Below are 22136 nucleotides of genomic sequence, written 5' to 3'. Positions count from 1 at the left end.
GTCGCGGATGCGGCGAGGCGAGGAGTTGCGAGGTTCCGGGAGACGTGAGGAGCGCGCTGCGCGTATTTGGAGAGGCAGGAATAGCGCCGCGCGTCGACGGCTCGTGCAGGCTCAGTCGCGTGCAGGTGCGCGCACACAGTGCAGGCAGCAGCAGGAGCGACGCGTCCTGCCACTCTCGAGGCTGCGGATTTCGAGGGTGCCCCCGCTTCGTCCCCCCTTCTTCACCCCGCTCTCCGGCCTCCTTGCCGAAACAGGCCGCAGCGATCGGGCCACGTCGCTGCGCCTCAGAAATGAAACCACGGAAACTCTGTCGCAATTCCCCTTCCCCTGGCTGCGCTTCCGACCCGTTCGCAAGGGCATCCTTTTGGTGGCAAAGTGTCCATGGCAGCATACCAAACGAGTGCATGAGAAGGGCAGGGCATAAAAGAGAGACGTGTCGCGCCAGGCATACATGTGATAGAGAATTGCGAAAGAGAGGGTGCGCGGCGAACAAGGTCAAGGAGACAGGCGCGCGCTCACGCCCGCATCGGCACTGCGCGCTTCTTGTGCATCAACCGCGCCGTCGCCGTCGTCGTCGCCGTCGTCGAAGTCGCCGTGAGCGTCTGCCCCTGCGCCGACGACCGCGCCGAGACCTCGGCCGTCCACGCGGGCACGTCGCCCGAGTTGTACGGCGCGACGTTGCTCGGCGCCGTGCCGCACGACGAGTCGAGGTCGGAAGCGACTGACTGCAGGAACGACTGTGTGCCCTCGAGCGACGTTGTCTGAGCGCCGCCGTAGTCGGACGGCTTGGGGATCACGGACGAGCTGTTCTGCAGGAGCGTGACTGGGAGGGGACGGAATCACCGGGTCAGACTCGCTCGTTTCGTAATGAACCGCAAGCAGACGCACCGAAGGAGTACTGGCTGTAGTCAAGGCCGTTCATGAGGTCCTGCGCGCTCGTCTCGAGGCGCCACGACCAGTACATCGAGCCCGCCGACCAGGCCCAGGTGACGAGCTGCTGCTCGTAGAACTCCTTCTCGAAGTCCTGCGTCTTGACACCGGTGTAGATCTGCGTTCGCCAGAGCGGGGCACGAAGTAGCCGAGCAGATCAGATGGCGCGATTCGCTACTCGAGCGGAACGGTGAGAACGCACCGACCACTCGTTGATGCAGATAGGGATCGGGTAGCCGAGGTAGCGGTCCGCAGCGCTGCAGACCTGCTGAAGGATGTTGTCGGCATCGGTCTGCGGCGGGAAGTTGCCCCTGCGATCGCAAGTCAAGAAGGTCAGCGTGACGGAGCGAACGAGACGCCGAAAAGCATTACGAACGGGTAAGGGTGCTGCGCGGGTATAGTCGGGTCAGCGTCGAACCGGAGAGCGAGCACACAGGGCACAACTCACGTCGACCATGACCATCGAAGGCGGCTGAGTCGCGTGCGCGGCCGCGAACGACTGCCAGTACGTAAGGTTCGTGTATCCATTGTGGAGGAAGGTCGCGACGGGCCACGCCGAGCTCTGGATGGTCGCGTAAGAGCGCTCATAGTAGTTCTCGAGCTGCTGAATCTGGTCGTCGGTGTACGGCCGCGGCTCGTTGATCACCTCGATGCCCGAGACGACCGAGCGGTAAGGCGTCTGCGCGAGCCACTCAGTCGCGGCCTTGACCATCTCGTCCGAGCGGAGCTGGTTCGGCGTCTCGGTGTCGGCAGAGCCGCCGAACCACGACGGGTTCTCGGTGAGGTGGCCGGACGACTGCTCGCCGTTCTGTGTAGCGAGACGGAGTCAGCTACGGTGCCGTACAAGCGAGGTTTCTGCTCTATCGAGGAAAGCAAATAACAGGACCATAGAGGGGAACGCAAAGCTCACCTGACTGCCGGGGAGGCCGTGGAAGTCAAGGAGGGCATACATGCCGCGGTTGTAGGCGTAGCCGAGGACGCGTTCGATTTGAGCCTGGTACGCCGCCTGGTCGTTCAAGTACGGCTCATCGCCCGTGGTCGAAATAAAGGCCCAGAAGGGGACGGGCACGCGGACGTGGTTGATGCCGTACTCGTGCATCGTGTCAAAGTCGTCCTCGGTGACCCAGGTCTCCCAGTGCTGCGAAAGCGCCGTGCGCAGGCGGTCCTGTCCGAGGATCTCGCTCATGGACCACTCATCCAGCGCAGTTGCGCCGGAACCGGGCTGGACAGCGTTGACGGTCTCGTTGAACCAGTCTGGACAAGGGATCGTAGTCAGTTTCGACCGTCTCCTCGGCCCGATTGAGGAGTTCTCGTGCCGAGAGACGTACCAGGTGCCATCCACTGCGTTGCGGAGAGCGCGAGCGGGACGAAGCAGTAAGCGCAAAGAGATTAGCCCTCGCTCGACACAACGTAGGCAACTGTTGTCGCGCACCTTCTCGAGCTGCAGCCAGTTGCCTGCGCGCAATTCATATCGTCAGTACGAACACGCCGGCCCGAAGCGCAGCAGAGAGGACGCACCCAGGCAGACGCCGACGGACTTGTTCGTGCCCCAGTTCCAGGCGGGGAGGTCGACAATCTGCACGAGCGGGCCCGCTGCAGTCGACGACGCGGCGGCACTGCTCGACGTCGCCGTGCCGCTGCTGCTGCTGCTGGCGGCACGCGAGGCAGAGCCGGACGCGGAGGACCCGCCGCTGTTCGAGTCTGCGGCCCTCACGTTGCCGCTGTTTGCGTCGTCATTGTCGTTGACGGCGCGCGAGCCGAGAACACCGCCGAGGACGGCTGCGAGGATGACGCAGATGGCGGCGGTGATGCCGCCGATCCACCACCAGGTGCGGCGGGAAGAGCGAGCGACCATGTGCGAGGTGGCGAAGGACGAGCGGACGGGCGGGTGCGGGGCGGGCTTCTCTCCCTCGTGGAGGTAGTCTGCCGAGCTCTGCTGGGCGTAACTGGGTGCGCGTACGAGCAAAGGGGAGCGCAGGAGCGTGAGCTTCGATCCCGCTCAGACTTTCCCCGCGTTTGCGCGTTTGGGCTGGGCTGCGCAGTCTCGACTGCCCCGTTTCTCACACTCGCGAGCTGAACGCGGGAACTGCACGTACGAGTTGCTCGACGCGCCGTACACGCCAGGCATCGTCGTCAGTCGCGTCTGTCTGTGCGACTTGACGAGGCTCGCGTCGCGTCGGTGCTATGCTGTCGCTTGTCGCAGGCGGGTGCTGCAATGCTGCTGGCGTTGCAAGGCGGTCTGAGGAGCGGGTGACACGTTCAGAAGAAGGTTGGCGCAGGCCAAGCAGTGCAGCAGGGTCGGCGCCCTCTGTTTGTCGCGCGCCCTCCCGGAGCTTCAGCGCGTGCCCGGCGACCTCTTCTCGATCAAAGCGCGTCTTGCGCGTCGCCCTTGCTCGTTGACCAGCCACACTTGCCGAGGAACACGCGCACGGAGGCGCTGCTGCATCTCGGTAATGCACTCTGCGCGATGCACAACGCGGAAGGGACGAGGGCCAGGCTTGTTCTGGTCGCTTTTTCGAAATCTGTAATATTTGCTGCTCGCGCAGAGCGCCCAGGTCGCGTTCCTCCGCTATGACGGCGATCCCGTGCATCTGGCGGTTTGCAGTCGCCCGCACCCCCTGGCCTTCCCAACTTGCTCCCGCTCCGTTCTCGCTCACTCGATATCTGGGGCGTGCACCGACGCCCACGTGCCGAAGCTCGTTGCGATGTCCTGTGTCTGATTGATGCCTGGCACTGGAATTGCTTGCGACGGGGACCGGACACGATAGCTGTAAATGCGGTCCGACGGCTGGATTAGGGTCTCTAGATCTACGACGTGGTGGCAGACAGGCCGAAAGGAAGTGTGGACAGGAGCGGCAATAAGACAACACAAGACAGATGCGCACGGCGACAATACGAGACCCGCTCTCTCCTTCGTCACTCTAAGCCCCCTCGCGGCCCGCGGTCTGCTCCACAAACCTCCTCATCCCCTCCCGCAGCGCCTCGAGCTCAGCCCGGTGCTGCCCCAGCTCGCGCACGAGCCGCTTGACCTGGTCGAGACCCTCGAGCGCGCGCTCGCCGCGCTCGAGGCGGAAGCGCGCCTCGGCTAGTCGCGAGTGCAGCATGGCGTACTGCGCGTACGCCTCTAGGAAGCGCAGCCGCGCGGGCGCAAAGTCTTCGCGCGATGTGAGCGTCACGGGCGGCGCGGTGGGTGTCGGTAGTGCGGAAGCAGACGCGGCGAACGAGGTGGACTTGCGCAGCGGCGAGCCCATCAGCGGGACGGTGCTGGTCGACGGTGTCGCGGCGGCCCCCGAGCGCCGCTTGTCCTTCTCCACCGCTGCTGAAGGAGGAGGACGAGAGCGCGACGAAGCCGCCGAGCGCACCGGTGCCGACTCGCGCTCGTCCTCCTCGGACGACGACGAGTACCACCGTTCCGTCTTGGCCTCCTTGACGCGCTTCTTCTTCTTGCTCCGCCCTCCCGCGGCCGTGACCTCGGACAGCGGCGGCGACGAGTCGTCTGAATCGTCCGGGCGCGCGCGGCGCTTGTCCCCCTCGCGGCGGGCTGTCGACGACAGCGACGACTTGCGCGACGGGGGCGCATCGCTCCCGCTCTCGGCGCGGTCGCTCGCGCGGCCATTGCGAGCGCCCGTAGAGACCACCTTGGTCACGACTTTGGTCGTGACGATGGGCTTGGCGGACGGGCGCGACGACGACGAAGCGCGGCTGCTCGCGCCCGAGGCAGGAGCCGGGGTCGTCCGACCCGCGTCGCGCTCGTCCGCGTCGAGCCGTCGCTTCTTCTTCGGCGCAGACGGAGCCGCTTCCGCCTTCTTCGACGGCGGAGGTGGCTTTGCTGCCCGCGGCTGCTCCTCCTCGATCTCGCCCGGCGCATCCTCTTCCTCCCCCTCAGCGTCCTCGTCCCCGCCCTCGTCCACACTCGGCGCAGGTACTGCCTCTTTGCGCTTCGCCGCGAGAGGCTCGTCCTTTGCGCCGGGTGGAGCGGTTGCCGCACCGGCGGACGCGCGGTCCTTTGCGCGCTCGTCGCGCCGCTTCTCCTTGCGCAGCGAGTCCTTGCCCTTGAGCACGCCTCCCCCGCCAGCGCGAACGAGGCTCTTGCCCTTCTCCGCAACGGAAGGCTCAGGAGCGGGAGCAGCAGCCGAGGCCGGCTCGTTGGTGGCGGCGGTCGCGAGCGGAAAGGGCAGCGACTCGGGGCTCGTGACGCTCGCGCCCGAGGTCGAGGCGCCGGTCGTCTGCTGCAGGAGCGACTGCTCGGAAGAGGACGACGAAGCCGAAGACGCAGAAGCTTGCCGCGCGGCTGGTGCGGGCGCGGGCGCGGCAGTGGGAGCAGGCCGGGGCGATGAGCCTGGCGCCTTCTCCGCGTTCTTGGGCTTTGCCGCGCCCTGCTGCTCGCTCGAGGAGCTGCTGCTCGTGCTCGTGCGGCTCAGGGCAGTCGAGCTGGGCGCGGCGCCCTTGCCGATGCGGAACGTCGTGCCGGTAGGCGGTTTTGGCGGGACGGCCGTCAGACGAGACGGGTGTCTCGCGGTACCGGCGGGCGAGGCTGTGCGAGAAGAGGGTGCGGAGGAGGAGCCGTTGCCGAGTGCGGCCGAGAGAGGGGTGTGCGGGCGAGAAGGCGCAGCGCGGTTCAGGGAGTTGGAGCGGGAATGCGAAGCGGAGGGAGCGGAATCGAGCAAGACCGCCCTGCATTCCGCGAATGTCAGTGAGCTGCAGCGTGACCCAGACCAAACGTAAGAGCACACCGTCGGCTGTCCTTTTCTTTCTCTGCGAGTTCGCGGTTCTCCCTCGCGCGATGCGCCGCCTTCTCGAGATCCGCCTTGCTGTGCTGCACGCTGCCCTTGTGCGTCACGGCAGCAACCGTGTTGAGATCTCGCGAGGCGGGCGTGAGGCGCACGAGCTCTGTGTGCGGCGCTTCGGGATGGAGCGAGAGCGGGTGGGGGACGCCATTGACGAGGAGGGCCTGTAGCGCGACAGCGATCGGTCAGCCGGCCTCGCGAAGGACTCTCGAGACGCTCAAGACGCACAGGGTGCGCGCCAAAGTCGACCTGGATGCTCCCGCCGGGTACGCCGGCCGGCCCTTTCTTCGCAAGTTCGACCAGCTGCGCGAGCACCTCTTCGGTCAGGCGCAGGTGGACTGCCGTGCGCGCTCTCGGCGTCGGCGTGCGCTCCGATGCGCCGTCGGGGCCGCTGCTGCGTGCGTGCGATGCGGATCCCGACGCAGCTGATGGGGCGGGTTCGTCGGGCGGGACGAGCGGGATCAGGGCGCGCGGGTGCGCGAGGTCGAGCGACATCCCTCGTCAGCGCTCTTGCGCCTGCGGCGCGCCTGCTCGGAGAACAGACGCGGTTCAACGCCGGGCGGGAGAGTCGGCGCGGGGGAACGAGACGGTGTCGGCTGGCAGAACAAGTGGGCGAGAATCCGCTCTACGCTGCGGAATGGTCCGCACGCCGGCAGAATCGAGCACGGCACCAACAGAAAGCACGGGAGACGAAACGGGAGCGCGCGCGGAAGCGATGGCGGTGCGCCGCTGCAGGCGGGAAGGCCACCGACGACCGCAACGTGTGTCCGGCAAAGTGTTGGAGGAATTCTCTGCACCTTACAAGCATCAGTTGCACCCGTCAACGCGCGGAAACCCCCGAGAAGCTGCATGCAGGTGTCGAGTTCTGCCGAGACACCCTTTACGCAACCCTGTCCAGGATTTCTTTGCACGCGGCAGAGGCATCTTGAAGAGCTTAGACAGCTGCTAATCGGTACCGTTGCCCGCGCAGGGCGGTGGCGGAGAGCAAGGTCGGCGGCCCGCCTCGTCGTCGGCGGACGTCGAAGCGGTTGCTCGCTCCAACTCGCCCTTGCTGCCCGGCTGAGAGTGCGCCGAGCTTGAACACGCACAGACCCGCCCTCGCGCACCACCAGCCCGCTCGTCTGCCGCTTCGAGCGCGACTCGCCGCCGCCCATCCGCATCGCTCCACCTCGGCTCCTCGACCGCCTCGTCCCCCGCACAGTCCGCCCAAGATGCCCGCACCGCAACAGAGCTACGACATGCTCGCAAAGGTGCGCACCCTCCCGCTCGTCCTGCGCTGCGAGGTGCCGCCCGTAGGATGCGACGCTCCCAGTCCGCGTGCTTGTCTCGAGAGGCAGCAGCGCTTCGAGAGGAGAGCGAGGGACCCGTGCATGGACTTACTGACCACGCTCCATCACTGCAGATGCTGCTGATTGGCGACTCTGGTGCGTCGCCGCTCATCTCCCGCCCGCACCGCCCCCATCGCCCGATGGCCTTGCTGCGCTTCCGGGCCCTCCGAGCCGACCTGCTCCGCAGACGGTACTGCTTGAAGTGACAGCGGCAACTGATCAAGCCCGTACGCGCGCACACAGGTGTCGGCAAGTCGTGCTTGCTCCTGCGGTTCTGCGACGACGCCTGGACGCCCAGCTTCATCACGACCATCGGCATCGACTTCAAGATCCGCACCATCGAGCTCGAGGGCAAGCGCATCAAGTTGCAGATCGTGCGCCCCGCCCTTCCCCGGACTCGCAGATTCCGGATCATGGCTGCTGACTGCGCATCTGTGACCAGTGGGACACGGCGGGTCAGGAGCGCTTCCGCACCATCACGACGGCCTACTACCGTGGCGCGATGGGCATTCTCCTCGTCTACGACGTCACCGACGAGCGGAGCTTCAACAGTGCGTTCTCTCGTTCATTCCACTCGACCCTGCTCCGTCACGGGGTCGCTGCAAACGCAGCTCCCAGCCTGGTTACTGACTTGTATCTGACACTGCGCAGACATCCGGACGTGGCACGCCAACGTTGAGCAGCACGCCTCCGAAGGGGTCAACAAGATCCTCATCGGCAACAAGTGCGACTGGACGGACAAGAAGGTGCTTATCCCGGTCGCGCCCGCGCACTGCTCAGAGCTTTTGCTCTGCGCTGCATGCTGATTTGATCATCCTGGAGAATGCACTGACGACGCTTGCCGCGCTTGCAGGTCATCTCGGAGCAGCAGGGCCAGGAGCTCGCCGACGAGCTCGGCCTCCGCTTCCTCGAGACGTCGGCGAAGAGCAACATCAACGTCGAGCAGGCCTTCTTTGCACTGGCAAGGTGCGTCTTGCGCAGGGTCCACGTTGCTGACGCATCCGGCCAAATGAAGCCTGCTGCGCGGCTCCTCGCGGTTGTCCGTACTGACGCCGCCACTACGCACCCTCGCAGCGACATCAAGGCGCGTCTCATCGACACGGCCGCGCCCTCGGGCGGCTCGGGCGCAGGCGGTGCAGCGGGCTCGAGCAGCGTCGGGCTCGGGCAGGGGCAGGGCAACGGCGAGGCCAAGAGCGGGTGCTGCTGAGCGCATGCGCACGCGCGCTCGCACTCCGGCTCACTGCTGTTCCCCTCGCTCTCGTCGCTTCCGTTGCAGCCGTGCAGGCTGCGCATACCTGTTCACCCTCGTTCCCGTTTCTGTCCCTCGGCCGATCCTCCTTTCTCCCATTCCCGTAGTCCTCGTCTTCTGCGCTAGCTCTCGTCGTTCGTCGCCGTCTCTCACGACCCTCGTCTCATTCGCCCTTCCCTGTCGGCTCGGGCGCTTCGGCGTTCCGGGCTGGGAGGGAGCGTTGCAGTTTGTACTATACGATTGCCCTTTCCTTGCTGCCTCTGTCTCTGTCGGGGTGTGCGGCTTTCCTGTCTGTCCGAGAGTGAAGACTGAAGCGTGGCGAATTCATGAACTGGGGGAGACGTGCGCAAGCCACGAACTTGTCCTGCCAGCTTCGAGAGCGACTTCTTTGCATCTGCTTGCAGACACGCAATCCGACTCCCCGGTCAATCGGACGCTGATGGTGAGGCAGAAGAGACCGAAAGACTGCGAGTTACGAACAGCTGAAAAGGGCAGGGAGGGCTAGCGAGGGACGGAGAGCGAGTCTACGACGATTCAGACTTCTCGACCGGGAACGACCAGTCGGACGGGATCGCGCCCGTCTGGCGCCCAACAATCTCGCGAAGCATGACACGCGCAATGTCGCCGACTATGGGGAGGCGGCGTTATTCAGAAGTGTCAGTCTCTTGGGGTGGTTGAGGCATGGGAGGGTAAGGAGGGACGCGACGCACGGCCATCCGAGCCGCAGGGAACGGGGACGAGCTCGTCCTTGTAGCCAATGCCGTCGACACACGAGACGATGGCGGCCTGCGGATCGTCATGTAGGCAGGGTCAGCCGGGAAACTCGGGCGGACCATCGACAAGGGGAGAGAGAGGACTCGCCGTGCCAGAGCCAAAGATCTCGCGGAGGGTACCGTTCTTGGCGGCCTCGGCAACCTCGGGCACTGTGTGCGGTCGAGGAGGGTAAGCGGGCGGAAGGGGGATACGCGGGAAGGGGCAGCACGAAGCCAGCTCCTTCCCGACGAGCGCGCAAAGGGGCGGCACAGAGCCACCTTCGTCCCGACATGACAGGGCCACCTCCTCCCGACATTAATGGCGACACGTACTGGTGATATTCCGCTCCGAAACAATGAGCTTCTCCGGCAAGCCATCGAGCTTGTTCTTGCCGCTCGCGTGGTCACGTAGGAGCGTCAAAATCGAGTCGCGGGTGACGCCGGGAAGGATCATGTCCTCCAGAGGAGGCGTGACGACCTCGACAGCGTCGGAGGAAGGGGAGGAAAGGGAGAGGAAAAGATTCATCGTTCCGACCTCGGTCAGGCGATGTTCGGGGCCGAAAAGCCAGAGGATCTGCGAGGGTTTGACGTTTCAGTGCGTTCCGATCCATCTTGACAAGGAACAGGCCGTCTTTTCGACGCGGTGTCCACCTCCTGAGACGTCGAGGCATGCCTCTCGCCACAGCAGATGCCGTGCTCGAAGAGTGAATTGCAAGTTCACCTGCTGGTAGCCCAATGCCGCCGCCTGCTGCTGCGGAACAACACCCGCCGCGTAGTTGCTCCCGAGCTTGTAGCCGCCCGTGCCTCCCGGCCATGCGCGCACGTCCTTGGTCGTCGCGTAGAGCTTGACGGGCTTGAAGCCGGTCGAGTAGTAAGGGCCGACGGGCGACATGCTGCGTGGGAGAGGTCAGCCAAGCTAGTTGCGCTTGTAAGCCCACCTCGTGACAGCTGCTCACATGACGAAGAGGAGAATGTCGGTGGATGCGCCGACACCGAGGCCAGCCTGGGTGCCGATCATAGTCGGGCGGATGTCTGTGCGAGCAGCCTTCCTCAGCTTCACTCGATCACTGCGATGGGAGGCTCTTGACGTACAGAGCGACGTGCCGGGGTCGGTGGGAACCCAGTCCGAGTCAACCTCAACAAGCTTCTTGATGAGCTCCGTAACGTGCTCGCCGGTGAAGGTCTGTGAGCGGATCAAAGTCAATTTCGCATTCCCGACAACGCAGTTTGCGGCAGAACGCACGGGGAAAGCGAGACGAGCGGCACTGCGGTTCATGCGCTCCATGTTCTGTGCAAGAAAAGCAGATGAGCAGTGCGTTCGGGCAGGATGACCAGCGACGACGAACCTTGTCCGGGCGGAACAGTCGGGGCACGCCGTCCTTGCCCTTGTACGCCTTGAGGCCCTCGAAGAGTGTGGGAGCGTAGTGAAGGACGGTCGAGGACGGGTCGAGCTGCAAAGGCTGGTACGGCTGGATCTTGGGTGCGCCCCAGCCGGTCTGCGAGTTCCAGGGGATGCAGAGCACTACAGGAAGAGCAGCGTCAGTGAGCAGGTGTGAGCACGGCCATGTTGCAGCGCATCAGCGTACTGTGGTCGGTGAATTGGCGGCCGAACACGAGCTGCGAGGTAGGCGGGATGGTCTTGGGGTTCTTGGTGAGCTCGATCTCGAGGCGGGACGGCTGCGAGCAGTCTCACGACCTTGTCAGTGACCTGTACAGCAATGTGGAGAAGCCTAGCCTGCGCGGGCAACAGTTCTCCCCTCCACCGCATCTTATCCCCGTCGCCGTGCATTCCCGTTCCGCTAGGCTCGCCTCCTGGCTCTCCCGAGCCGCCGCCTCTCCTGCACCACCAAGACCGTGTATTCGAATTCTTCACGGCGCCAGCACCGCATACGCAGCCTCGTCGCCGATATCCCGCATCACCCACATCGCACCGTCGCGTGCGCCTCACGACTCACGTCAATGTCCGCCTGGCGGGTGATCTCGCCCGTGAAGGCGTCGACAGCCCCCGGCGCCGACGACCCGACGCTGGGCGCGCCTGCGGCGCTGGGCGCGGGCGGGACGGCAGGCTCGAGTGCGCGCGCAGAGACGTGCAGCGCGGCGGCGCGGAAGGGGAGGGCGGCGGCGCGCGGGCGCAGGGCGGGGCGCAGAGGTGCGAGCGAGAGACGCGGCATGGCTGGTCCTGCGGATGACTCTGTGCTTTGGAGAGGAAGACGGGGAGAAGGCGGTTCTGTCGGCCGGCACCTTCGGCAGCGGTCTCGATCGACTTGACTCTCCCCAAGTCCGTCCGCATGTGCGGTATGCCGACTCAAAGCGAAGATAAGGCACGAATCTCTCGGCAAGCTTCCTCGCTTCGTGCAGTTACGGAAACCAGGAGGATACGACGTTTCAACGAGCGGGGACTGAGAGTAAAAGCGGGAGCCGAGAGACGCTGCATACAAAGAAAGCGAAGAAGGGTGATGGATGATGCCGAAGGAGGGCTTGCAGATCACAAGTGGAAGCCAAGGAACATTAGCCCGCTCGTCTAGTCCGTCGTCGGAAGGGTGGGATGGGAGGAGCGCGACATGACGGCGGATCCGGTCCGAGGGGAATTGTCGGACGGGCGCGCCTCGCCGTGCGCGGAAAGGTGGGTGCAAGTGTGAGGGAGGGACGAGGGAGAAGAGTGAGAGAGCGTTTCTGCGAAGGGAAAGAAGGTGTAAGCGCAAAGAGCCGATGAATGAGACGGTTCAGACGACGCACAGAAGTGCTCCTCCTTCTCCGGCTTGGTCGGCGCCGGCTCGGTCGCGCGGCCCGAGACGTAGGTGAGACCGGCCCAGATGGCGGTGAACATGACGATGAACTGCAACCAAGGGGGGAAGGTCAGTCTCGCTCAACCTTCCGCGGCCTTGCCGAAACCGCAACTCACGGCAGCGGTGAAGCCGACACCGTAGAAGGCCTTGTAGATGTTGGTCATCTCGGGGTAGCCGAGCTGCAGCGCCAAGGTTTGTCAGGTTCGAGTCGAGGAACGGCGAGTCCCGAACGATGCGCACCTTGTTGATGATCGCCGAGAAGGAGCCAGCCGAAACGATGGCCTGGAGCTGAAGACGCCAACAAATGTCTCAGTGACTGCTACAAGATGCTCGAAAGCGGTCTCGAAGCTCACGAAGCCGAGGAAGAAGACGACGAAGTGGGCGGCAGCGCCAAAGAAGACGGAGGTGCTGGCGACGAGCGAGCCGACGAGGAAGACGGCTGTTGTGCATGAATCGCGGTTAGTCACTGCATCGCTCTATCAGCCGGATAACGCGGGACGAAAGCGCACTGGAGAAGAGGGTCTGTTTTGGTTGGACGCGGACGCGCGATGTTCGGTCAGCCATCGCGCTCGCGCCGCCTCGTCAAGGGCAAGAGAGCAAGCTGTAGCAGATGCGAGACGCACGTTGTAGGTCCAGGCAAAGACGGACTGGATGAGGATGCCGTGGAACTCGCCGTTCGGGAAGATGGTGCCAGCCGCAATCGCGTGGGCGCTGAGGCCGAGCGAGACGACGCTGAGCGCCCAGGTGAGGGCAACAAGGCCGAGGTAGGGGCGGTGCTGTGCGCGCAAGAGCGGCCATGCGGGCCAGAGAGTCAGCACAAGTCGCTCGAGTGCTGAGCCCATCGGGCTTGGGCGTCTGCATGACATCGGCGCAGACACGCAAGGGGGCGCCGACGCTGTGCGGGGCGGGCGCAGCGAGCGGGCAGACGTACGACGGGGACGGCCATTGCTGCTGCTGGGGCTGGAGCGAGCGCTGGAGGCGAGGGCGAGCTGGGGCAGAGGAAGGGGGCGAGAAAGACTGCACTTGGGGCGCGCACTTGCGCCCTGGCGAGTCGCGCGCCCGAAACGGGAGGTTGGCGGCGACCCTCGGCCTCCGCGCGCAAATCCCCCGCGGCACCCAATGCCTGCACGCTCGTCTCGCCCGCGCACCCTTTTGCACCGTGCCGGCAAGGACAAAAAGGCGCACTGCGCGCTTCCCTCGCATCTCGTTCTTGCTCTCTCGCACGCTCCGGCGGGCGTACAGAAACAGCACTGGGTCATTTGCACTTCGCCGCTCACGCCATCTCGCCTCGCCCTGCGCTTCTGCCCTGCCTGCAGACCAGTGCGCTCCGAGACTCCGCCGACACTCGTCCGCTTCCATCGGCCGAGGGAGAAGAGCGGAGGGCGGACGGACAACAGAGGTCGAGCTTGCCTCGGCTTGAGCCTCTACGACGCTTCGCAAGCTATCACGCTCGAGAATCTGCTCCGCTTCAACGTGCCGACGCTGAGCCTCCGTCGGGTGCACAAGGCTGCGACGAGCCTTGGCCTCTTCCGCGCGATCTCGTCCAACGGCACTCGCTTTTCTGGCGCGCCTGCATTGACTTGCTGCCAGCTTGCGGTCTACCTGGTGATAGCACGCCCAGGTCCAGCGGTGTGAGATGCCTCCCTTGCTATGCGGCTGCGACAGTCGTTGCATCCGGCCCGGTTCTCGTCCTTGCGCTGCTCTGCGATTAATGTGTTGTCGCGTCTGCGCACTTCCGATTGCTGCTCTTCCTCTGTCCTGCGGCACCGGCACCAGAAGCTGCGCTGTACACGAACAAGCCTGCCGAAAGCAGGGCCTTCCCAAGTTGCTGACCTCCCGCTGGAAGCCATCGGGCTCACCCTGGCTGCGCCGACGTTCACAAACCAATCGCTGACATCACCTCGGCCAGAAAGCGCCGATACTGAAGCTCGCGACAAGCGCACTTGCTCTGCCGGCGCTCCTTCAGGCTCATCTCCTTCCACGTCCGTTTCGTCACTCGCACACTCGCTCGCCGCCAGACAGCCTTTGTGAGAGTGAGCAAGCGCCATCAAGGCTGGTTGCAAACGCTCGAGGAGAGCACGCGTCAAGAGGTCAGGGGGGATGGCGTCAGGAGGATGAAGGGGGTCTAAGGCAAACCGAGTGGGTCTGGAAGAGGCTCGACGGCCCCAGCCACGACTGCACCGCCGTTACGCCCACACCCCCGTCTGCCCGAGCGCCCGCCGCGCGACCGACCGGCGGTGCGAGGCGAGGCGGACGGGAAGACGAGGGAAGCGAGCGAGCGGGAGGGGAGCCGAGGCCGAGCGTCGGCCGAGAACATCCAGCGGCGGGGACCAGCCCGCGCGCACAGGACGGAGTGGAAAGGGGTAGAGGCGGAGAAGGGGGGTAAACCGTCGTGAAGGGAATAACAGGGGCACACTCGCCGCGGCGAGGCAGGGTATGAAGACATGAAAGGGCGGGACGAGACCACGAGGCGCGAGATACATGTAAGGACCGTGGGTGTAGGATTTTCCGACTCGAAGGCGGAAATGCTGGAGATGCGGATGCGTCGTCTGGCTGGACGGTTGCGAGGGCGGAAGGGCGGAGGCAGGGAGGATGAACGACTGGATGAACCCGGAATGAAGAGTTACTGCGAACGGCGAAGAGGACCCAAGAAGACCGGAAAGAGGCGAGGAACGAAGCGCGGCGCAGAGGCGAGATTAGGCGAAGTATGCCTTGGTCTCCGAGTCGCCGTCGCACACGGCAATGCGGTAGCCGTGGTCCTGCAGGTGCAACCAAGAGCAGGTAAGCAATCGCTCGAATGCGAACTAAGAGGGAGCGTAAGCGTACCTTGTCGTAGTTGAACCACGAAACGGCGAGCATGTTGGGCATGCCCTCGTGCGAGTCCATGATGTTCTTGAGCCACGCAATGCGTGCGTTGATGTCGGCGCCGACGCCCAAGCCGATCTCGCCGATGGCAAACTTGATACCATCGGCCGAAGTGTACTTGTCGTGGAACTTCTTCATGTTGCCCGAGCCGTTCTGGAAGTCTGTTCACCCGGGATCTCGTGTCAGTGGCGCTCGTCAGGAGACCGCAGCAGAGTGAGAGCGCACCAAAGCCGGAGCTCTGCTTCGGGTACCAGTCGACGCCGATGAGGTCGACGGTCGAGGCGTCGTCGGGGAAGTACTTGTCGTACTCGTCGAGAGAAGCGACGTTCGGCGTAAAGAACATCTTGACCTCGGGCGCAATCTCGCGGCACGCCTTGGCGACGACGTCCCATCCCTCCTTGAAGTCGTTGACGTCGCCCTGGTACGTGCCGTCAGACTGGTAGTAGCTGCGTTCGGAGAACAACGGTCAGCGCGTCATTCTGTGAGCGACAGGCGACCTGACGCACTTGACCTCGTGGGCGAAGCGGAGCCAGACTTCGACGCCAGCGTCGGTGTACTCCTTCATGACCTTGCAGATGGCGACGGCCTGCTGGTTGTCGTCGTACTTGAGACCCCACCAGCCGCCGGTGGGCATGACGGCAGGCTGGAAGACACCGCCGCTGAGGATCTGGTCCTTGCGGTAGTTGAGCTGGGAGCCGTCGAAGAGGGTGCCCGACTGTGCCTGCGCATACCAGCCCTGAGTCGACGTCTTTGCGCCGACGCGCTGTTCGATGTCCTGAATCGTGTGCGCCTTGCCGCCACCCGAGCCTGATTTGTGTTGAGTGAACGAGTCAGTCCGTCTGTCGCCAAGCCTGAGGAGACGGACGCCTCGCCAGGGGGACAAAGGGCAAGACGACGCACCGTCATCCGGGAGCCAGCCAAAGTAGATGTTGTTCTTCTTGAGCCCCTGGAGACCCCAGCCGAGCGAGCGCTTGGATGAGGACGAGGACGAGGAAGAGGAAGACGACGACGAGGCGGACGCTGCTGCGGACGCGGAAGCGAACGAGGCGGTTGCGGCCGCGCCGGCGCCCCCGCTGACCTGTGCGGCGCCGACGAACGAGTCGCCCGAGGATGCGGCGGTGGCCGAGGCGAGGGCCTGCGACGCAGCCTTGGAGTGGTGGCGGCGGTGGCAGCCGGCGGCGACGGTCGACACGGACGACGCGCCGAGCGTCACGAGGGTGACGAGGGTGGTGAAGTGCATTGTTGCGACTGTCGTGGGAGCTGTTCGGTCGAGAGTGTGGTCGAGCGCGGGCACCAGGCGGGCGGACGAGGGCGGGAGTGTGACGAGGAGTCGAGGAGGAGGAGGGGGCGACGCGGGATCCGGCTAGCGGTATCGAGCGACGGGGGCGTGAAGGAGGGAGCGGGAGAGACCGAGACGAGCCAGACAGACGAGTGGAGGAAGGAGAAGAGAACAAGCAGCGACGCTCGAGCCAGCAGCGGCCTTTCTTCGCCTCGTCTCGCCCGGCGCGTGCCAACGGCCAACGTCCGTTCGCACGCTCCGCGCCCCGCGCCGCCCAGCCCCGGGTCTCGGGCCCGCTCAGATCGCCTTCCAAGTGTTCAAGCCGTCCATCGCCATCACAACAGAGTAACCCCGGCGCACACAACAGCACCCGGCTCACTTTCCCGCATGCACCCACCGCCTCGTCCTCGACGCGTCTCGACAGTCGCTCTGTTCTCACAACTGGCTGCGACGGTCTCTTACACTGCTGAACTCGTTCTGTCGCTTCTGTAAGCTCTGTGCACCACACGAAACGCGTCCACCGAGCCGACAACATGCGAGAGTGAAGCACCTCGCCCAACCTTGTCCTCGTCGCGACGCGTCTGTTCATCAACCTTGCTCCCGGGCGCCCAACCGACGGGCTTCCGCGTTTCCTTGGACCCAAGCGATCGCATTCAGCTCCAGCACCGTGCCGAGACGGGCGACCTCCAGTCACAATGTCTGCTGGCACGCGCTCCCTTCCCGTGCTCGTCGCAATGAGAGCGCTCAGTCCCCTTCGCGATGCACAACGGCTCTCCGTCCCGTCAATGCAATCGAACGTGAATGGATGCATCTGTGTGTAGGGCGCTTGCTTGCGTTTAACGCGCTGTGATGCGAGCTCGAACCTGGTACGGGACCGATTCGTCGGAAGACGAGGTAGCGCGACTCTCCAGAAGGTCGGCGTGACAGTTCGCAGAAGGGGCAAAGGTCGGGTGACAGGGAAGGACTCGGGTGTGTGCCAGACAACAGACTACAGAGAGTGACGGACGAGACGCGAGAACACAGAATTGGGCGCGGCGAGAATAGCGCGGGGTGCGAGGTGCGCAGCACCACGAGCGCTGCCGGGTGAAAATGCTCAAGCGAGCGTGCCCATCGGGTCCTGCCAGTCACACAGTCAGCACGCCTTCATTCATTCAGACCTCGCTGAAGAAGTAGAGACGCACCCAGGGCGGGAGGACGACCGGCTCGGCGTGGTCGAACAGGTCGACGAGGCGGCGGTCGATAAACCGGCGGTCGGCGCACACCTGGTACACGTACTGCGTGAACCAGTCGTCGCTCATGAGCATGTAGCTGTGTCGCTCTTCACGTCAGTCTCGCGCTTTTGAACGAGTCCAGTCTTGAGGAGAGGAGGGGACGCACCCCTTGTCGCACGCGTCTGCGCCCCACGAGTTCTCGACGCGCCAGCGCACGGGCTTGCCCGCGTCGTCGAGGTGCACAGCCGTGATGAGCATGGCATGCGTCATGGCGCTGTCGCCCGTCTCGAGCCGCTGCGCCTTGGTCATCTTGAGCGAGACGCCGAAGCCTTCGTCGAGGTCGTACAGCGCCGTGTCCATGATGCCGAGCGCAGAGCTGCTGCACTTGCCGACGTCACAGCCGAACTGTAAGCACAGAGAGTCAGCTTTGAAGGTTGAGCATGAGTCACGACAAGAGGAGCGAGACACGCACCCAGACGGGCGTGTCGGCCTGGAGCAGCTTGATGGCCGTCTGCTTGAGCACGGACGCGTCGCAATTGAGGTACTTGACGGGCCTGCCGCCCCACACGTTGCCGAGGCGGCTCACAGTCATGACCGTCTCGAACTCGTGGCGCGGGTCGTTGACGAGGCTGAACGCGCGGCCGAGGTCGATGCCGATGTGCTTGCGGTAGAAGTCCAGCGGTGTCGTCTCGACGCGGTGGTACTTCTTGTCCTTCTTCGAGTAGTACTCCCACACGAACGAGTCGGTCGGCTTGGGCGGCTGGCCGAGCGCGATGGCGAGGATCCGGTACACCTCGCTCATCTGCTCCTCCTTGCGCTTGCGCGCCGCCTGCACCGCGAGCGCCTTCTTCTCGACGTGCGACTTGGCGCTCGCAGACTCGTCAAGCGAGCGGAGCGCAGCATCGTGCAGCTCGCGCAGCTCGAGCGAGAACTCGCGCAGCTTGGTCGTCAGGAGCGCGTCAAGCTTGGACGTGTTGGACGAGTTGAACGACTCGGGATAGACGCTCTGCGGCACGAGGCCGACGGTCGCAAACAGGTTGACGAGCATGTCCCACTGGCCGCCATCGTTCTCCGGCTGGGTCATGAGGTACTGCACGGTGCGGTCGTCGAGCGGCGAGTCGGCGAGCTCGAGCATCTGCTCGAGGAACCAGTTCGCCTTGTGCACCGAGTCGTAGAAGAAGAGGTACGACTGGCTGAGCTGGAAGTCCTCGAGGTCGAGCTTGCGCGCGAGCATGATGCGGAGGAGGTTCGTCGACGCGAAGAGCCTGCCAAGTTGCATGTCAATGCTGGATCGTGCGGATAGAAGACAATGTACACACCAGCAGCGGCCAGAGGACTTCTGGTTCGTAACCGGGTTGCCCTCGGACGACAGCTTGACATTGAAGACCTGCGGGCGGCGCCAGCCGTGAGCACTCCGCTCCACGTGAATCCAAGCGCAGCACACGTACCTGCTTGTCCTCGCGCTGCGCCTCGCGGCGCACGAGCGTCTCGGTGAGCGAGCCCTTGGAGAGGACGGTGGAAGCGAGGCGGTGCTTGGGGTTCGAAGCGAACGCATCCTCCCAGGCGCTCAAGTTGTCCGTCGTGATGCCCGGCGCGGCACGCGAGGGCCTGCCCTCCCTGAGGGAGAGCTGGGCGAGGAGGTCGGCGGCGGCGGACGACGAGGCGGTGCGGCGCTCGTCCGACGCGGCGGAGTACTTCTCCGAGTACGAGGGAGTCTGGGAGCTGGTAGTGTTGCCCATGGCGGTGTCTGCAGAGTGGCGAGTGGCAGTGAGCGGCGACGACGAGGCGGGCCGATAACGGGCGAGTGGGGGTCCCGAAGCGATGTCGTGTATACGAGACGTACCGGCTGGAAGAGGACGGGCGAGGTGGGGTGGAGCTGGTGAGCGCTGTGCAAGCTACGCAGGCTTCGCGGAGGAAGCGAGTGCGGAGAAGAGCAGAGTCAGCCGCAACCACGCGGGTCGCCGCTCATCGGCGGAGCGGCGGACTCCACGTCGGCACTTGTTCTCGCTCGTCTGACAGCTGGTCAAGCTCTGTGAGTAGCTTGCACGGTCACCGCAGAATCCTGGCAAGTCGGCCGGAGCTGAATGAACGTGACGGACTTCGGACTCTACGCGAAACGAATTAATCACTCCCGCTGCACGACATGTTCTACCGTCTGGTGACATTCTGAATACGCATGCAACAGTTACTGACAATGGCTACGGCAAAGGGGACGACCGGGTGTAGAACGAGACGCAGGGAGGTCTAGAAGATGGTGCGCAGCGTGATCGCGGTGAGGATCACGCTCGTGAAGGCAAAGATGAAATACTGCGTAATCAGATGCGCAGACAGAGTTGACGAATTGTTCTCGCCATCCTCCGGCGCAAAGATCTGGGGAGAAGCAGGGCGAGACCGTCAGGCGGGCGCCCTGGCACCGAGGACGACGAGCGAACGCACCACTGTCAATGCGCATTGCGTTGTTGCGGTCGGCACAACCGAAAAGAAGATCATCTGCAGGTCGCGAGATGCGTCAGACATTCGAGCAGCGTTGCAAAGGCAGTGGATTGAAAGCGGGAGATAACGCACGACAAACTGCAGGACATGGTTGTCCTCGTCGATCAGGTTTGTGTGCAGTGTCAAGGCGCGCACAAAGAGGTAGCCGATGATGGGCAAGATGACGACCTTGCAGAGCGCGAGGCCAAAGATGCTGTAGAGCGGAAGGCGCGAGATAGGCCGGGGGATCTCCATGCGCCCGAGGGTTGAGCCGAGAACGAGGAGGCCGAGCGGGACCGACGCGTTGCCGATGAATGTTGCAGTGTCGAGCAGGATGCTGAGAGGCGGCAGGCCATCGGGCGCAGTAGGGTTCCAGCCGTAGTCGGGTACAGTGACAAAGAGCTGGACATGGTGGGCGGTCAGCGCTCTATCATCGAAATCAACGCGCCCATACTCACTGCCTTGAGCGGGTTGACGAGGGCGCAGATCAGGGCAATGACGAGCGAGATGGTCGGCGGCGTGAGCAGCGACAGCACGAAACCCTTTACGCTGATGAGCCACCGCATTGCGCGACCTCGCTGCGGCTCGTCCTCGTCGTCGACTTCGCTCGACGCGACGTTGTGGTTGAGGTCCCCCTTCTCGCGCTCGAATGAGGTATCGGCATGCCTGTCCTCCGGTCCCGAAGGCGGCGACATCGTCCGTGCGAGCAGCATCTCCTTCTTCTCCGTGCGCTCCTCCGTGTCGTCCGTCATCTGCGTCCCCACCTCCGTAATATCCTCGTCGTCCGCGACCGAGACGGCGCGACTGCCCGCGATGGGCTGCAGGCGTGCACGCTGCTCGGCCGCGAGGACGTGCCGGACGTGTCGCTGTCCGAACGACCTCGTGCGCATGAGCTCGCTGACGGGCGTCGCAGTTGCCCCCGAAAACTGTCCCGGCACTTCAGGAGGCGATGCCGCGTGAGCTGCGCCAGCGATTTCGCGGACTGATGCCGAGTCTATCGAGCGGGATGTCGTCTGGCGGTGCAATGGCGAGAAGGTGGGAAGCGGGTGCTGCGTTGTGGATCGCTTCTCCTCCGCTTCGTCGGTCGCGGTGGCGCCCGCCGGCGCCGCTGCTTCGTCGTCAACGCCGACTCGCCCCCCTCGCCGCCTCCTCACCAGGCCGCCAACGTTCCGCCCGGCTACCCGCAGGCTGTGTAGCGGACCTCGCGCAGCATGCTCCTCCTTCTCCTCGTCCGTCAATTCGCGCGGCGGGTGCGTGTAGTCGCGCTCGATGAGGTGAATACCGCGCATGGGGAAGAGCGTGATGTAGAAGATGAGCTGTGGGAAGTCGAGCCATCAGGAATATGCTTCTGTGCCATGTCAGCGAATCACTCACGATGAAGATGGCGACGTAGGCGACGGCCAGATCCGCGTCCGCCTGCCCGGAAAAGGGGGCCGAAGCGCAAACCGTTTGCACGACGCTCGTCGGCAAGTCGCCCCAGTCTGCAGCACAGCAACGCCGTGCGTGTCAGTATCTGATGTCCACTTGTCATGGCGGGCAGCAGAGTGCAGAGACGCACTGGACCAGGTCGCCGCTGCAAGCAACCCCCATCGGAAGTTTCGCGGTGTCGGAAAAAGCACGCGGACGATGACGCCCATCAATAGCGACAGAATCATGTAGATGATGCCGACGAGAAAGATCGGCCCGATGGCTTTCGCATTGTCGCCGTTGATTGAGGGGGTGATTTTCGAGAAGAGGAGGGACGGGAGGGCGACGTTGAGGATGATTTGCGACGCTCCTCGGGCGGCGGCGACAGGAAAGAGACCGGCTCGGGTCATCCAGAACCCCAGGGAGGCTGGGATGGCGAGTTTGAGGATCGGCTTGACGCTGATCCAGATCAGCTCGTTCACCGGAGGAACGGAGTCGCTTTGTCGTGTGAGAAGAGATCGTCAGCTATTTTGCAGCCTTTCACTGTGCCTGAGCCTGCACACGTCGCGCACGACCGCCTCGATGCCCTATCTCGCCAGCTGCACGCCCCCGCGGGGGACCCTCCAGAGCTCGAGAGACGCAGACTCACCTCATCTTGCCCGCCGAGGCTACTCCGATGCGCCGAGAGGTTTCTGCGGAGCTCCTTCTGCTAAGACAGTCGCTGTACAGGCGTGCCGGAGGCGTGTGGCGATCAGAGTAGTTGCGCCGAAAGAGAGGAGAGCGATCTCGAGTCGACGGTGTCGCAGAGCGCGCTCGGCAGTGTTCTAGCAGACTGGAGAGCAAGTAGAGCGTGCAAGTATCCGATGCAACCCGTCGGGCGAGTAATCGGGACGAGGGAACGAGCAGAAAGCAGCGTCGGAGCGCTTTCGACAAACCGCCGGCAACGGCGATCAAGCTGCTTTCCGACACCTCTCTCTTTTGTACCCGTGTGAGTGCGACGATTACGAACTACAATACCCATTTCACGAGGCGCGCGTTCGAGGGACCAAGAGCGAGAGAGAAAGAGAGAC

General features: G+C 64.2%; 8 protein-coding genes across 8 annotated transcripts; 1 reads left to right on the top strand and 7 right to left on the bottom strand.

Annotated features, from left to right (window-relative positions):
• Nucleotides 1-515: 515 nt before the first annotated feature.
• JCM10292_000554 (glycoside hydrolase family 5 protein) lies at nucleotides 516-3058 on the bottom strand (the record flags this gene model as incomplete). Its single annotated transcript, XM_076649457.1, has 10 exons — nucleotides 516-823; nucleotides 889-1048; nucleotides 1133-1241; nucleotides 1307-1317; nucleotides 1379-1738; nucleotides 1841-2184; nucleotides 2259-2271; nucleotides 2363-2385; nucleotides 2449-2876; nucleotides 3027-3058. The coding sequence occupies 10 exons, from the start codon at nucleotides 3056-3058 to the stop codon at nucleotides 516-518; spliced, it is 1788 nt and encodes a 595-aa protein (XP_076505048.1).
• A 793-nt stretch (nucleotides 3059-3851) lies between these two features.
• On the bottom strand, nucleotides 3852-6212 carry JCM10292_000553 (uncharacterized protein; the record flags this gene model as incomplete). The annotated part of the gene is made up of 3 exons (XM_076649456.1): nucleotides 3852-5604; nucleotides 5664-5881; nucleotides 5946-6212. The coding sequence occupies 3 exons, from the start codon at nucleotides 6210-6212 to the stop codon at nucleotides 3852-3854; spliced, it is 2238 nt and encodes a 745-aa protein (XP_076505047.1).
• Nucleotides 6213-6928: 716 nt separating this feature from the next.
• Nucleotides 6929-8252, top strand: JCM10292_000552 (Rab GTPase family protein; the record flags this gene model as incomplete). Its single annotated transcript, XM_076649455.1, has 7 exons — nucleotides 6929-6967; nucleotides 7120-7141; nucleotides 7289-7419; nucleotides 7488-7596; nucleotides 7697-7791; nucleotides 7899-8011; nucleotides 8120-8252. 7 exons carry the CDS (start codon nucleotides 6929-6931, stop codon nucleotides 8250-8252), a joined length of 642 nt encoding a protein of 213 aa, XP_076505046.1.
• A 566-nt stretch (nucleotides 8253-8818) lies between these two features.
• Nucleotides 8819-11217, bottom strand: JCM10292_000551 (uncharacterized protein; the record flags this gene model as incomplete). The annotated part of the gene is made up of 11 exons (XM_076649454.1): nucleotides 8819-8922; nucleotides 9005-9080; nucleotides 9156-9217; nucleotides 9380-9620; nucleotides 9768-9939; nucleotides 10003-10078; nucleotides 10139-10229; nucleotides 10290-10334; nucleotides 10393-10568; nucleotides 10633-10723; nucleotides 11002-11217. The coding sequence occupies 11 exons, from the start codon at nucleotides 11215-11217 to the stop codon at nucleotides 8819-8821; spliced, it is 1350 nt and encodes a 449-aa protein (XP_076505045.1).
• A 214-nt stretch (nucleotides 11218-11431) lies between these two features.
• JCM10292_000550 (uncharacterized protein) lies at nucleotides 11432-12778 on the bottom strand (the record flags this gene model as incomplete). The annotated part of the gene is made up of 8 exons (XM_076649453.1): nucleotides 11432-11445; nucleotides 11783-11882; nucleotides 11949-12011; nucleotides 12073-12120; nucleotides 12186-12271; nucleotides 12342-12354; nucleotides 12456-12608; nucleotides 12764-12778. The coding sequence occupies 8 exons, from the start codon at nucleotides 12776-12778 to the stop codon at nucleotides 11432-11434; spliced, it is 492 nt and encodes a 163-aa protein (XP_076505044.1).
• A 1750-nt stretch (nucleotides 12779-14528) lies between these two features.
• Nucleotides 14529-15937, bottom strand: JCM10292_000549 (uncharacterized protein; the record flags this gene model as incomplete). Its single annotated transcript, XM_076649452.1, has 5 exons — nucleotides 14529-14591; nucleotides 14659-14858; nucleotides 14923-15143; nucleotides 15204-15504; nucleotides 15598-15937. 5 exons carry the CDS (start codon nucleotides 15935-15937, stop codon nucleotides 14529-14531), a joined length of 1125 nt encoding a protein of 374 aa, XP_076505043.1.
• A 1132-nt stretch (nucleotides 15938-17069) lies between these two features.
• Nucleotides 17070-18926, bottom strand: JCM10292_000548 (C1 family peptidase; the record flags this gene model as incomplete). Its single annotated transcript, XM_076649451.1, has 6 exons — nucleotides 17070-17093; nucleotides 17158-17284; nucleotides 17354-17592; nucleotides 17660-18452; nucleotides 18507-18574; nucleotides 18636-18926. The coding sequence occupies 6 exons, from the start codon at nucleotides 18924-18926 to the stop codon at nucleotides 17070-17072; spliced, it is 1542 nt and encodes a 513-aa protein (XP_076505042.1).
• Nucleotides 18927-19431: 505 nt separating this feature from the next.
• On the bottom strand, nucleotides 19432-21720 carry JCM10292_000547 (uncharacterized protein; the record flags this gene model as incomplete). Its single annotated transcript, XM_076649450.1, has 7 exons — nucleotides 19432-19557; nucleotides 19624-19677; nucleotides 19753-20061; nucleotides 20118-20975; nucleotides 21034-21140; nucleotides 21218-21564; nucleotides 21716-21720. 7 exons carry the CDS (start codon nucleotides 21718-21720, stop codon nucleotides 19432-19434), a joined length of 1806 nt encoding a protein of 601 aa, XP_076505041.1.
• Nucleotides 21721-22136: the final 416 nt, after the last annotated feature.

The sequence above is a fragment of the Rhodotorula paludigena genome (assembly GCF_050403205.1).
Source record: "Rhodotorula paludigena JCM10292 DNA, Rt_paludigena_JCM10292v1_ctg24, whole genome shotgun sequence".
NCBI lineage: Eukaryota > Fungi > Basidiomycota > Microbotryomycetes > Sporidiobolales > Sporidiobolaceae > Rhodotorula > Rhodotorula paludigena.
This window is presented reverse-complemented; position numbering and strand designations above follow the sequence as displayed.